The sequence below is a fragment of the Theropithecus gelada genome, chromosome 11 (genome assembly GCF_003255815.1).
Source record: "Theropithecus gelada isolate Dixy chromosome 11, Tgel_1.0, whole genome shotgun sequence".
NCBI lineage: Eukaryota > Metazoa > Chordata > Mammalia > Primates > Cercopithecidae > Theropithecus > Theropithecus gelada.
Window position 1 is genome coordinate 55,172,557 of NC_037679.1, and position 15,723 is coordinate 55,188,279.

A 15,723-nucleotide genomic window follows, 5' to 3' on the forward strand; every position below is an offset into this window, starting at 1 on the left:
TAACCCTGAACAGACTAATAATGAGTTCTGAAATTGAATCAGTAATAAAAAAAACCTACCAAACCAAATAAAGCCCTGGACCAGATGGATTCATAGCCAAATCCTACCGGAGGTACAAAGAAGGGCTAGCACCAGTCCTACTGAAGTTATTCCAAAAAAATCAAAGAGAAGGGATTCCTCCCTAACTCATCCTATGAATTTGGTATCATCCTGATATCAAAATCTGGTAAAGACACAACAAAAAAGAAAACTACAGGTCGATATCCTTGATGAACATAGACACAAAAATCCTCAAAAAAACACTAGCAAACTGAATCCAACAACACATCAAAAAGTTAATTCACCATGATCAAGTGGGCTTTATTCCTAGAATACAAGGTTGGTTCAATATACACAAATCAATAAATGTGATTCACCACATAAACAGAATTAAACCCAAAAAACCATAGGATCATCTCGATAGACACAGAAAAAGCATTCAATAAAATCCAACATCCCCTTATGGTAGAAACCCTCAACAAACTAGGCATGGAAGGAACATACCTCAAAATAATAACAGCCATCTATGACAAACTCACAGCCAACATCATACAGAGGTAAAAGTTAGAAGCATTTCCCCTAAGAACTGGAACAAGACAAGGATTTCCACTCTCAGCATTCCTAGTCAACATAATACTGGAAGTCTTAACCAGGGCAATCCAGCAAGAGAAAGAAACAAAAGCATCTAAACAGGAAAGAGGAAGTCAAATTATCTCTCTTCACTGATGATATGACTCCATACCTAAAAAACCCTAAAGACTCCATCAAAAGAATCTTAGATCTGACAAACAACTTCAGCAAAGTTTCAGGATACAAAATCAATGTACAAAAATCAATAGTATTTGTATACATCAATAACATTCAAGCTGAGAGCCAAATCAAGAATGCAATCCCATTTACATTACACACACACACACACACACACACACACAATACCTACGGATATTTGTAACCAAAGAAGTGTAAGAACTCTACAATCAGAATTACAAAATGCTGCTGAAAAAATTCATAGATGACACAAACAAATTGAAAAACATTCCAGGCTCATGGATTGGAACAATCGATGCCATTAAAAATGTCCACACTTACCAAAGCAATTTACAGATTCAATGCTATTCCTATCAAACTACCAATGTCATTTTTCACAGAAAAATCTTTCTAAAATTCAGACTGGACATGGTAGCTCACGCCTGTAATCCCAAAACTTGGAAAGGCCAAGATGGGAGGATTGCTTGAGGCCAGGAGTTCAAGACCAGACTGAGCACACAACAAGAAACCCATCTCTACAAAAAAATTAAAAAATTAGCTGAGCATGGTTGTGCATGCCTATAGTCCAAGCCACTCACGGGACTAATCCAGGAGGATTGCTTGAGATTAGGAGTTCAGGGTTACAGTGAGCTGTGATCATGCCACTGCACTTCAGCCTGGGGGACAGAGCAAGACACTGTCTCTAAATTAATAAATAATTCATAAAAATAAAATAAAAATTACATGGAGCCAAAATAGAGCCCAAATAGCCAAAGTAATCCTAAGCAAAAAGAACGAAGTTGGACTCATCATATTACCTGATTTCAAACTATACTACAAGACTACAGTAACAAAAACAGCATGGTACTGGTACAAAAAGAGACCAACGGAACAAAATAGAAAACCGAGAAATAAAGCTACACACCTACAACCAATTGTCAACAAAACTGACAAAAATAAACAATGGGGAGAGGATCCCCTTTCCAATAAATGGTGCAGGGAAAACTGGCTAGCCGTATGTGGGAGAATGAAACTAGACCCCTTCCTCTTACCATATACAAAAATTAACTCAAGAGGGATTCAAGACTTAAATGTAAGACCTCCAACTATAAAAAGAAATCCCAAAAGAAAACCTGGGACATACTCTTCTGGACACTGGCCTAGGCAAAGTTCTCAAAACGAAATGCAACAAAAATAAAAATTGGCATTTCAGACCTAATTTAACTAAAAAACTTCTGCGCAGCAAAACAAACTATCAACAGGCTAAATAGACAACCTATAGCATAGGAGAAAATATTTGCAAGCTATGTATTTGACAAAGGCCTAATATCAAGAATCTATGAGGAACTTAAACAAATTAACAAGAAAAAAAAACACATTAAAAAGTAGGCAAAAGAAGACACACAAGTGACATCCAATAAACTGGAAAGAATGCCCAACATTGCCAATCATCAAAGAAATGCAAATCAAAATCACAATGAGATGCCATCTCACACCAGTCAGAATGCCTATTATTAAAAAGTCAAAAAATAACAGACAGCTAGGTTGCAGAGAAAAGGGAATGCTTATATACTGTTGATGGGAATACACTGTTAATTCAGCCCCATGTGGAAAGCAGTTTGGAGGTTTTTCAAAGAACTAAAAATAGAACTATCATCCAACCCAGCAATCTCATTACTGGTACCTACCCCCCCAAAAATAAATTGTTCTACCAAAAAGACACATGCACTTGTATGTTCATCACAGCAATGTTAACCATAGCGAATACAGAGACTCAACCTAGGTGCACATCAACAGTGGACTGGATAAAGAAAATGTAGTGCATGTATACCATGGAATACTATGCAGCCATAAAAAAGAATAAAATAATGTCCTCTGCAGCAACATAGGTAGAGCTGGAAGTCATTCTCCTAAGTGAATTAACACAGAAACAGAAAAGCAAATACTGCATGTTTTCACTTATAAGTGGGAGCTAAACATTGAGTACACATGGACATAAAGATAGCAAAAATAGACACTGAGGCCTCCTAAAGCAGGGAGGGAGGAGGGGAGCAAGGGTTGAAAAATTTCCTATTGGGTACCATGTTCACTATCTTGGTGATGCAGTCAGTAGAAGCCCAAAGCCCAGCATCATGAAACATACCCTCGTAACAAACCTGCACATGTATCCCCTGAATCTAAAATTTAAGAATTTAAATATTCACTTCTAAGCTAAAAAAGTTGACCTCATAGAAGTAGAGAGCAGAATAGTGGTGACTAGAAGCAGGAAAGGATAGGGGTGGGGGGATAGGAAGAGGTTGGTTAACAGCACACAAGCACAGCTAGACAACAGGAGTAAGTTCTAGTGTGCTATAGTGTGCTAAGGTGACTATAGCTAGCAATAGTTTGTACATATTTTAAAATAGCTAGAAGAATGGACTTTTGAATGTTCCCAACACAAATAAATGATAAATGTTTGAGGCGATGAATATGCTAATTACTCCAATTTGATTATGGCACATTGTATACATGTATTGAAACATCACGCTGTACCCCATCAATATGCATGATTATTATGGGGTCAATTAAAAATAGTAATAAAAGCAGGGCCAGGAGCAGTGGCTCATGCCTGTAATCCCAGCACTTTGGGAGGCTGAAGTACGTGGATCGCTTCAGCCCAGGAGTTTGAGACCAACCTGGACAACATGGCAAAACCTTGTCTCTACAAAAATATACAAAAATTAGCCAGGTGTGGTCGTGTGTGCCTTTGTCCCAGCTACTTGGGAGGGGAGGCTGAGGTGGGAGGATCACTTGAGCCAGGAGGTCGACGCTGTAGTGAGTCATGATCATGCCATTGCATTCAAGCCTGGGTGACAAAGTGAGAACCTGTCTCAAAAAGTAATAATAAAAGCAAAAAAATGCAAATAGAAGTAGAAAGGAAACAATATTTCCAAGTAACCTGTGAGCGTGTGCTGCCTAGGAGGCCCACGTCGTCCTGGGTCACATTTCACCTTCACCTCTTACTAGCTGTGGGAACATGAGTAAATTACCGTCTCTCCATGCCTCAGTTTCCTCATTTGTGAAATGAGGATACTGCCTATGGCTGATTATGTTATGGTTCCCAAATATTTGCTGCCCCTCTCTGTGAGAGGATTCTGTTTCCCCACTAAGTTGATGTCAGGCTTGCATGTTGACAGATTCAGCCCAGGGAATGGGATTGGATGGGATTTACGTTGCCTCCAGGAAGAAGCTTCAAGAACCACCACCTGTTTCTCTCCTTTCTCCCTTTGCTGTAACTTTGCTGTAACTCCAGCAACATCCCCGACAGGAACTGTTCTTTCAGCAGAAGACCCAGAAAAAAGCACCCACGTCGGAAAGTGAAGGATAATTAAACCTCTGTTATTGGAAGTCACTGAAATTTAGGAGTGGTTTATTACCAAAGCATAAGTAAGCCTGGGAAGATACACTACTTCATCATGGTGTTGTAAGAGGAAAATGACGTAACATATTACAAAAACACACAGTAATTTCTTAATAATTGTTACTGGCTATTATTTTAAAAATACAATTGGGATGCGTAATCATTTAATTTCTCAAAGTTAATAATGGTAACAATGATTATTATGATCATTAATAATGTTAATTGGGAGGTAACAAACAACAAGCTTTGGAGTCAGACAGTTCTTGGCTTGAATTCTCCACCCTCTGAGAGACTTCGAATCAGTGACAGACTCCGTGAGTCACTTTCATCAGACACAAAGAGGAGGCAAAAATATTTAACAATGTTTTGTTGAGGATTAAATAAAATATATATGAAATCTGTCAGCACTTATCACACAGCTGTCTTTTTAATAGATTTTAAAACTTTAGGCCGGGCGTGGTGGCCCATGCCTGTAAACCCAGCACTTTGGGAGCTTGTTTAGAGGTGTTAGCAGGGGAGTGCAGCTTCGTATGCCCTTGACGGAAGACTGGTCCTCCCCTATCGGGGATGGTCGTCCTCTCTGACTGAGGGCGCAGCTTTGGGAGGGATGCACATGGAGGGGTGAGGGCGGAATGAGACACCCGCTTAGCTAGCCACATCAGCCAAATCAACTCTGGTGATCAATGGGGTGACAGATGTCACAGCCAGATCGCCCTCACATCCAATCCCAGCACTTTGGGAGACCAACGCGGGTGGATTACTTGAGGCCAGGAGTTCAAGACCACCCTGGCCAACATGGCAAAAACCTGTCTCTACTAAAATGCAAAGAATTAGCCAGGTGTGGTGGCATGTGCTTGTAGTCCCAGCTACTCAGAGGCTGAGACACGAGAACTGCTTAAACCCGGGAGACAGAGGTTGCTGTGAGCCAAGATTGCACCACTGCACTTCAGCCTAGGTGACAGAGCAAGACTCTGTCTCAAAAACGAAAGAAAACAAAAATACTTTATATTATGGGAATCACTGACATTCAAAGTAGAGAGCCATATAATGTTCCCCCGTGTACCTGTCACCTACTTCAACATTATCGACATTTTACCAATCTTGTCTCATTTATTGTCACCCTCCTTAATGTCTCCCTCACTGGAGTATTTCAAAGCAAATTCAAGCCTTTGTATCATTTCATCTATAAATATTTCAATATGTAACTCTAGCCGATAAAAAGTTTTAAATTATAACCATAATACCACCATCAGCCCTAACAAAATGAACTATTCCTTGGTGTCATTTTATACCCAGCCTGCATTCAAATCTTCCCAGTTGTCTTAAAAATACCTTTTTGGAGTTTTAAAAATTAAAATCTAAACATTTTATGGTAAGGATCCTAAAGTCTCTTTTTAATCTACAACAGCCACCCCTGGTCTCCACACCTTACACCCTACACACACTAACTTTTTTTTTCCCATGCCATTCATTTGTTCAAGAAATGAGGTCCATTTCTCTGTAGAATTTCCCATGTAATCGATCTGACATAATGTATCCTCATGGTGTTATCGAACATGGTCTTCAATCCTCATATTTACTTGGTTAGGTTCAGGTTCCATTTACTCAAACATTTTTAATAGAAGAAAAGAATGAAACTGCTTACTGTAGCTTTCATTTGATCACTTCTGATGGGTTGGCCAAATTGAAAATAAACTTCAAGATCCGAAAAAATCCTGTGCTGTCAGCTTACTAAATATTAGAGCCATATTCACCATTTCAGCCTACTTTGACATGGTACTAGCTGGGTGAGTTGATAGAATTTTATTCTTCAGCTCTAAGTAGACTCGTTATAGTAAGTTGCCCGTTTTGGCTATTCTAGCTGTCAGGCAGATCTTTGAATCAAGTGGCCAAGAATAATAAAACCCTGCCCAACGCACTAGCATTCCTAGACCTGAGGGCACCTCCACCACTCTCTGGAGGTGTAAAGACCAGTTTGAGAGATCTGAGGACATAGAATACTGCAACAGAGAGTCCTGCAGCTATCCCAGGTGTTGTGCTTTGAGAGCAAAACCAGAGTCAGGCTGCTAGCTGTGCGAAGATGGAAATGGCACTTCTCTCACGGAGGCGAACCAGTCTGTCTCTGACACTTAGTTGTGCGTGTGATTTCTTTGATGGGGACCAAGCAGTTTGCCACTACTGCGTACACAAAAAATAAAGTCACCTAACCTCCCAGCGTGTGGTTGCTTGCTCATTCTGCTTTCATGTAGGTTTGTTTTCAATCAGGATTCAGGCAGGGGATACAAGGTTGAGGAGTAAGGGTTTCACTCAAATCAGCTCCTGATTGGATATACAGTCTGAGGGTGACTTGTATATTTTAAGTTAAAATGTCCAAATTGCTTATCTGTGCAGTTGGCAGAAACTGACAACCTGGTTTCCATTGCTGACAGAGTCCAGATTGCCTTAGATGATGCCAAACCATTTTACTGTTTCCTTTTGAAGAGTTGACCCTATGCCATTTACTTCTTTTTCCCTTCATACCCAAAATTAATCCAAGACATCTACTCTTAAGAGACCAGTAACCTCTCTGTTAAATAGCAATTCTGCCGAATGGGGTCATCCGCAAAAACATATTTTTGAGTTATTTAAGAACTGCTGTAGTGTCCTGGGTTTTTTAAAACCAGCCACTTGGTGTATAACTCTTTCTAAAACATATCACATGTAATTGTAAATGCTTTTGATGACCTAAGGTTTACTATTCTACATAGGCAAACTATGAGGCATGTGATTGAACACAGATATGCCCTAGAACTTGTGGTACAGGCCCTGGCATCACCTTGCTGCCTATCATTTGCTGCTTTGACATACAATTATATATGCACCTGGAAGCTCTTCTGAATAAGTTAACATGGCTTCCTTTTCCTACATTAATTATTGAATCCAGAGCCCTTCCCTAAGTGGTTTGCTTGTTCTCTGAAAAATTTTTTTACAGTTTGGGAAAATGCATGGGCTTTGGGATCCAGAGAAATTTTTTTTAAAAGTTATCACAGCATGATGTATGTCCTTCTCTCCCTTCCTTCCTTCCTTCCTCCATCTCTCCCTTCCTTCCTTCTTTCTTTCCTTCCTTCCTCCCTCCTTTCCTTCCTTCCTTCCTTCCTTCTTTCTTTTCTTATTTTAAACTTTTTATTTTAAAAATTTGGAAAACATTCATTTTGGGGGAAGATTTTATTACTCCATCATCCTAGCATTAATCACTTTATTTTCATTAACTTCAAATTACTTTCTATCTCATTTATATGTACTACTTGGTTTGACAAGTAGGATACACCTATGACATTTTTGATAATCAGATTGCCTTCTTTTGTTGAGCAGTAATTATCATCTTACAGTATTTACATGTTGCCTCCAAAGGTCACTAAAACCAGATTAGGTATTTGCAACATCAGGTAAGCTCATTTAATTTTATTAGCGTCCTCATTCTGGATGCATGAGTTCTATGGCTTGGATATCAAGGCTTTTTTATCTTTAGAAACTTTCTAAGTTTGACATCTAGAACTGAGTGTGAATGGCCGGAGTTATTACCTTTATATTTTATCCATTTTTGCAAACTTTAATACTATATTCTTTTGGCAGTAACTGTCTTCCTGGGAGGACGGTTATGAAAATGAGTAACAGTCATCTTGGAAAAGTATGTTTTCTTATTTAACATAGAGTTTCTCCTAACTCTCAATCCCCATTTACTAAGACTCCCTTACCATTATAAGAGAGCATACTCTCTGTTTTAATCACCCTCCAACAAAGCTCCCAAACCTGACATTAATAGTAAATATTCAAAATGATGTCCTTAAAGAGTAATTTCAACTCACCTTCTAGAAATCTAGAAATCGGAGCAGGACCTGGCCCAAACTTTTCAAATGACCTACCACCCCTTTTAGGGTAGAAAGCTAGTTGGCTCAGGTATGAACGACTCTTCATTCTGGATGAAAAAGTAGTTTTCTGGTAGACTTTCATGTTATGGTTCATAAGTTTTTCCTGCCCAAGTGGAAAAGTTGGAAAGAATTTTTAATATACCAAAGTATGTTATCTTAAAATTAGTGATCATATATGAAAATAACATTTGCAACAAAAATCTTAACATTAAAACAACAACCCCACATTCTTCTCTTTGAAGGAATGTGCGTTGTTTTAATTTCCTTCTCATATGAAGCTGAGACCATTTAACTTTCATTAAATATGTACATCACAAATACAAGACTGGAAAATGTCCTCTCAGCTTCATTTTCACAATTTAGTCTTGCTTAAAATGCAGTTAAAATTTGGAAATTCTAGGCTGAGTGCAGTGGCTCATGTCTGTAATCCCAGCGCTTTGGGAGTCCAAGGTGGGCAGATCACCTGAAGTCAGGAGTTCAAGAGCAGCCTGACCAAGATGGAGAAACCCCATGTCTACTAAAAATACAAAAATTAGCCAGGCGTGGTGATGGGTGCCTGCAGTCCCAGCTACTCAGGAGGCTGAGGCACGAGAATCACTTGAACCCGGGGGTGGAGGTGGCAGTGAGCCGAGCCCACACCACTGCACTCCAGCCTGGGTGACAGAGCAAGACTGTCAAAAAAAAAAAAAAAAAAAGGAAATTCTAAGGGTTGGTTCTGTGGAATTAAAAACTTGAGAGGAAAGGGATCTTCCCAGTAGATATTTTAAAAATTAGGCTTGTGATTTCATTCATCTTCTCTTAATTTAATTTTAAGTATATTCCACAAAACCATACAACACATGCTGAGGAACCATCACATACAGATGAGTCTGTTGTTGAGCATTTGTAGATAATTTCCCTATCTTAAATTAGGGTAGACAAAGTCCTATAATCAACTTTTACCTCTGGGAAAAAAGAAAGTAAATCTACTGAAATGTGAACCAGGCAATGTAGGTGTGATGACCACACCAGTGGTGAGATTAACTCTGCAAGGCACAGTGGGAAAGTTAGCCTTATCATTGATCTAGCTTCATACCACATAATTTGAAAACAACACCCCCTCCTCCACTTTCATCCCTTCTTCCTTCCCCAGCACACACATATACATTGTCTTATCCATATCTGATTCTTGAAGACCCACCTCCTTTTATCTCCTCACCACTAACACCCTTTTTTCCATCTTCTCATCAACAAAGATGAACACCCCTTTCTCTCTATTTCCTTGGCATGCCTCTGTTACTGTATTTCCTCCACTCTGAGTTGCCACTTATTGTAAGATGTGCTATTATTTTACTCACGGCCAGTGATGTATGACATCCCATCTATGGAAGCTAGATACCAATTTCAGAAATGTAAAAAATGTGGAAATGTGGGTGTTGGAATCAATGAAGGACAGTGTGCCATACTTGTCCTACTGGACTGCTGTGGTGTATCTCTCTTCCTCCGTTAGGTGGCGATCTTCGCGGTGCCTACTGTCAGCTGGATGTTTTTCTGTCGTTTGTGTTCGTACTGTCTCCCCATCATGGTGTGAGGCACACACCACCTGTGTCTAGTTGACTCCATGTCTTAGCCCAGCAAAGGTCATAAGAGCAATATATAAGTGCATATGATTCTAACATTAATTGAGGTTGTGATTTTAATTAAACCTTACCGTTTTCTTTGCTTCCATTTCATTTTCTTTGAAAAGAAAGAGATCTCTGAAAAAGATCTTATAAGGCCTGTCCTCTTTGATTGAGCCATCCTTTACTTTATCTGTTAAAAAAGAAAGAATGAATGAATGAATTCTGTCATCCTTCCTCTACTGACCAGAATAGTAAGTCTCCCACCAGCCAGGGTGCAATGAATGGGATGCAGGGGTCTCTGAGAAGGTAATGTTAAAAGAAAAACTTTGGCCAAATTAAATTTGAAGGAGTTTGAGTAATGAACGATTTGTGAATTGGGCAGCCCCCAGAATCACAGCAGAGTCAGAGACTCCAGGAATGCCTCATGGTTAGAACAAATTTATAGATAAAAAAAGGGAAGTGAGGCACAGAAATCTCAGGTGAGGTACAGAAACAGCTGGATTGGTTACAGCTCAGTGTTTGCCTTATTTGAACACAGTTTGAACACTCAGTAGTGTATCAGTGGTTGAAGTACGGCTGCTGGGATTAGGCCAAGACTCAGCTATTGTTACAGGGCATACTTCTAAGTTAGGGTTTCAATTTTGTCTATCTATTAAGTTAGGTAGCAGTTCCTTCTCAGGCCATATTTAGTTTGCTTTAACAGTAGAATGCAGACAGCCTTGCTTCCACATCTCCTGGGTAGGAGCCACAGCATCTCTGTCTGTTTCCCACAATGCTGACATATCTCTTACTGCTTCATGAGGAATGAGTTGATAAAATAAGGAGGTCTTTACCAAAATAATAGGATAAAATTTTGAGATATTAATATGTTTCTTCTCACCACTACACATATGCCACCATTACCCTTACACCTCCATTTCAACAGCAACAGATAAAGCCACTACCCTTAAGGAGAGCCTCTACCCAGATTAGAGAATCTTAAAAAAGGAAGTCAAAGATAATACAAAGTGCTGGAGAGCATGTGGAGAAAATGGACCCAAATACACTCCTAGAAGGAATGTTTAAGTGGGGCAGTCACTTTGGAAAACAACCTGGCAGTTCCTTAAAAAGTTGAACATAGAATTGCCACATGACCTAGAAATTCTACTGCTAGGATATACCAAAAAGAAAGGAAAGCATAGGTGCTTACAAAAACTTGTACATGAATATTTAGAGCAATATTATTTATAATAGCCAAAAAATAGAGACAACCTAGACATCTGATATGGTTTGGCTGTGTCCCCACCCAAATCTCATCTTGAATTTTAGCTCCTATAATTCCCACGTGTCATGGGAGGGACCCAGTGGGAAGTAATTGAATCACGGTGAGGGGTTCATTTTTGTGCTGCTGCATGATCGTGAATAAGTCTCATGAGATCTGATGGTTTTATAAAGGGGAGTTCCCCTGCACACACTCTTGCCTGCCAAGGTGTAAGATGTGACTTTCCTCCTCTTTCACCTTCCACCACAATTGTGAGGCCTTCCCAGCCATGTGGAGCTGTGAATTCATTAAATTTCTTTCGTTTATAAATTTGCCAGCCTGGGTATGTCTTTATTAGCAGCATGAAAACAGATTAATACAATATCCATCAATTGATGAATGATAAACAAAATGCAATATTTCCATACAAGGAACTCTTATTTGCCCAGAGAAAGGAATGAAATACAATACATGCTACAACGTGGATGAACCTTGGAAACATGTTGAGTATAAGAAGCCAGTAACAAAGGACCACACATTGTATAATTCCATTTATATAAAATATCCAGAATGGCATATTCATGGAGATAGAAAATAGATGAGTGGTTGCTTGGGACTGGAGGGTGGATGGGGCCTAGGGATTGATGGCTGAGGGATGCAGGTTTCTTTTGAATGAGTGAAAATGTTCTAAAATTGGCTGTAGTGATTGTTGCACATATGTTTGCATACACTAAAAACCATGGACTCGTACTCTTAATAAAAAATGAAGGCTGGCCATTAAAAAGGTAAAAGAAAAGTCAGCTGAATTTCTGCGTGGACTTCCTGTTTTTATTTATAACATTTGATATGACAAAAAAATCTTTCTCTCTCTTTATTTCTTATTTCTTACTTTCTAATTCTTGGGATGTGGCACGATGGAAATCTTGGTGTTCAAAATCAGTAATGAAGGTCAAGTGTATTTGTCTATTTTCACACTGCTATAAAGAACTTCCCTGAGACTGGGTAGTTTACAAAGGAAAGAGGTTTAACTGACTCACAGTTCTGCATAGCTGGGAAGACCTCGGGAAACTTACAATCCTGGTAGAAGGCTAAGGGCAAGCGAGCACCTTCTTCACAAGGTGGCAGGAGAGGGAAACATGAAGGAGGAATTTCCAAACACATATAAAACCATCAGACCTTGTGAGAACTCACTCACTATCACAAGAGCATGGGGCAAAACGCCCCCACCATCCAATCACCTCCCTCCCTCAACACATGGAGATTACAGGTCCCTCCTTTGACATGTGGGGATTCTAATTTGAGATGAGATTTGGGTAGGGACACAGAGCCAAACCATATGACCAAGAATACTGGGAGCCTGGAGTTGACACCTTAAATCAGAGATAGGAAGAGGATTCCTGAGGACACATTCCCCAACCCATACCCCACATCCCTTTCCACCTAAGCCTCACAAAAAGACTCCACATCCTCCCAGCAAGCAGAGGGCCTGTGAAGAAACTCAATGATTCTCGCCCCAAATCACTAGAATCACTTTGGCTCCACAAAACTCCAGAGATTCTGACTTAATTGGTCAAGGAAACATCAGCACTGGAATATTTTGAGAGTCCCCCAGGTGGCTGTAATGTATATCCAGGGCTAAGAGCTAGTGGACCAAAGTTTAAGGAATTAATGGACTGGAGCTTAAAGTCTACCTGAGAAGCAGCCATTTGCTCAAGGATTTAGCATAGAAAGTGGGAGTGGCTGGGATTATAGAAACTCCAGACATTTTTCTGTAAGTCATGGGTTAGAGGGAAAGAAAATTGCAGAGTGGAAGTCTTGGATTCAACACAGAGTACTCTGATCATCTCCTATTCACCCTGATGGTGATGGAGGGATCCCCCATCCTAAATACTATGAGATGGCTGAACACATGATACCCAACACTGGACAGATGAGACTGAGAGCAATTTATAAGTCATATATACTCATAGTCTGGGGGAGGAGAATGCTGCCTGCAATGCAGGGCCACATGGGAACTGCACTCAGGAGCACAGTGAATCACCAGTGGTGGGAGGCAACTTTGTAGTAACAAAAGGCTGAGGTGTCCCCTGGTCCCCACAAGAGGATGTGATTAACTTGTTTGAATAATTTCATGGCTGACAGTGCAGTGAAACCCATTAGGCTGAAGACCAGGTGGAATGCAGCTGGTCCGGTTGATAAAGGAACTAGCCAGGCAGGCAGACTTTCCTGGTAGGTGGAGGTCATATTTGGCAACAGCAGGAGGATTTATGGTTAGGCTTTTGGGGCCCTGTGAGGCTGAAATATGTCAAGGCAGCACATAAAATTTTAGGCCTTAAAAACATGAAGTAGAAACAGCTGAGGGTGGGTCCAGGCAGCTGGACTCTGGGACAGCAGAAGTGTGGATGTGCAAAGCCAGCAGGCTGGAGACCAGGAGGGAGCAACAGAGATTGAGGACCCAAAAGGATGTGGGGCCGGGTGCCTGTGATGGTTAATCGTGTGTGTCAACTTGACTGGGCCATGGGTGCCCAGATGAAACATTATTTCTGGGTGTGTCTGTGAGGGTATTTCCAGGTGAGATTAGCATTTGAACTGGTGGGCTCAGGTAAATAGACTGCCCTCATCCATGTGGGTGGGTCTCATGGAATCTCTTGAGGGTCTGAGTAGAAAAGCCTGAGGAATTAGGAAGTCACCTCTTCTTTTCTGCCTCACTGCTTGAACTGGGACATCTCACCTCATCTTCTCCTATGCTAAGACTGGAACTCACACCATCAGTTCCCCTGCTTCTCAGGCTTTCTGAGTCTGATGGAATTACGTCACCAGCTCTCCTGGGTCTCCAGCTTGTAGATGGCAAACCATGGGACTTCTCAGCCTCCATAATTATATGAGCCAATTACTCATAGTAAATCTCCTTCCTATTGGTTCTGTTTTTCTGGAGAGCTCTGGCTAATACAGTGGTGTTTCCAGAGTCTGTGGACCTATGCCTTATATACCATCACTCCCAGGCCAGGGCTGGGCCCCAGACATCCCAATATGGAGCCACTGTTGTCCTCCAGGGGATGAGTTATTGGTGGGCTGGACACCTCTTCCCCAATCAGCCTTCTCTTCTTCCAAGAGAAACTCTACAAACTTAGATTCTGCCCTATCCCAAGTGTCTTAAAATCTTTAAAGCCTGAGTTAAAATCTCTACTGATCAAGTTTAAGTGTCTTGGAATTGACAAGATGATATTTTTGTCCCTCCAAGTTCAAAGCTGAGTTTATTTCAGTTACAGAGAAATAGAAGAAAATTAAATTTCTGAACACCAAGTGTATTAGTTTCCTCTTGTTTCCATAAGATATCACAAAATTAGTAGTTTAGAATGACGGAAATGTATTCTCTCCATTCTGGAGGTCAGATATAAGAAATCAAGGTGTTGGCAGAGCCATGTTCTCTCAGTGAAGCCTCTAGAGGAGGATCCTTCCACACTTCTAGCTTCTGATGGCTCTAGACATTCATTGGCTGGATAACTCCAACCTCTGCCTCCAACTTCACATGGCCTTCTCCTTTTCTTTCTTTTCTAAGGACACTTATCATTGAATTTAGGGCCCATCCTAAATTCAGGAGGATCTCATCTTGAGATCCTTACCTTAATTACATTTGCAAAGATCCTTTTCCCAAATAAGGCCACATTCCCAGGTTCCAGAGGTTAGAATAGGATGGCCAACCATTTCTGGAGGGCCGCCATTCAACCCGCTACACCAAATTTCCTATATTATAAACTCACCACATTGAACTAGCCCCTAGGTAACCCTTCTCCCTGTATTTCTTTCCTAGTCACAGAAGACTAGGGCTGCTGTAGCAGATTACCACAAACAGGGTGGCTTAAAACAACAGAAATGTAGTCTCTCACAGTTCTGGAGGCCACAGGTTCAAAATCAAGGTGTTAGCACCATTGGTTCCTTCTGGAGGCTCTGAGGGGGAATCTGTTCCATGACTTTCACCTAGCTTCTGGTAGTGAAATTCCTGGGATTCCTTGGATTGTAGATCTATCACTCCAATCTGTTCCTCCATTCTTCACATGACCTTCCCCTCTGAGTGTCTGTATCTCAAATCTTCCTTTCTGTTCTCTTATAAGGATACTAGTAATTGGATTTAGCACTTGTCCTAAATCCAAGAAGATCTCATCTTGAGATCCTTACTTTAATTACTTTTGCAGAGCTCCCCCTTTCCAAACAATGTCACATTTTCAGGCTGTTGGTGGAAATATCTTTTGGGGTCTGCATTCAACCCCTTACAGCACCCCATACCTGCAATGTACATCAAATTCCACCATTAATCATAGTCTTCTGCCTCAACAAAGAGTCTCATTCTACCAGCTCTTGAGCAAACTGGACACTAGGCTCAACCTCTCTCCAACACTCCATTTTAGCAATAAGGGGTCTGCTTAGTTCTACAAGTCAAATGCTAGTACCTGAATCCTGGCTCCTCTAAACTCTAAACTCTAATCCTCTCCCTTTTGTTACTATTATATTCTTCTCTAAGTTGCCTTGCAAATCCCTGCCATTACTAATTAACAACCTTGGGAGAAGCCTTTCTGTTCTCTGCCTCACTGTATTAGTTTCCTATTGCAGCTGTAACAAATTACCACAAACCTAGTGGCTTAAAACAGTACGAATTTATTTTCTTATACTTCTGGAGGCCAGAAGTCTGAAATTAGTCCTTTGAGCATAACATCAGGATGTTGATAGGGCTGTGTTACTTCTGATGGTTCCAGGTGAGAATCAATTTCCTTTCTTTTTCCAGCTGTTAGT

At 40.6% G+C, this 15,723-nt stretch overlaps 1 protein-coding gene across 1 annotated transcript in view; it reads right to left on the reverse strand.

Annotated features, from left to right (window-relative positions):
- Window positions 1-15,723, reverse strand: part of CCDC38 (coiled-coil domain containing 38) — a 65,934-nt gene that overhangs the window by 38,851 nt on the left and 11,360 nt on the right. Inside the window, exons 3-4 of the mRNA XM_025402286.1 lie at window positions 9,785-9,885; window positions 8,032-8,197 (exon numbers count right to left, since the gene is read on the reverse strand). Coding sequence (XP_025258071.1) covers window positions 8,032-8,197; window positions 9,785-9,885 — 267 coding nt within the window. The remainder of the gene's footprint in view (window positions 1-8,031; window positions 8,198-9,784; window positions 9,886-15,723) is intronic.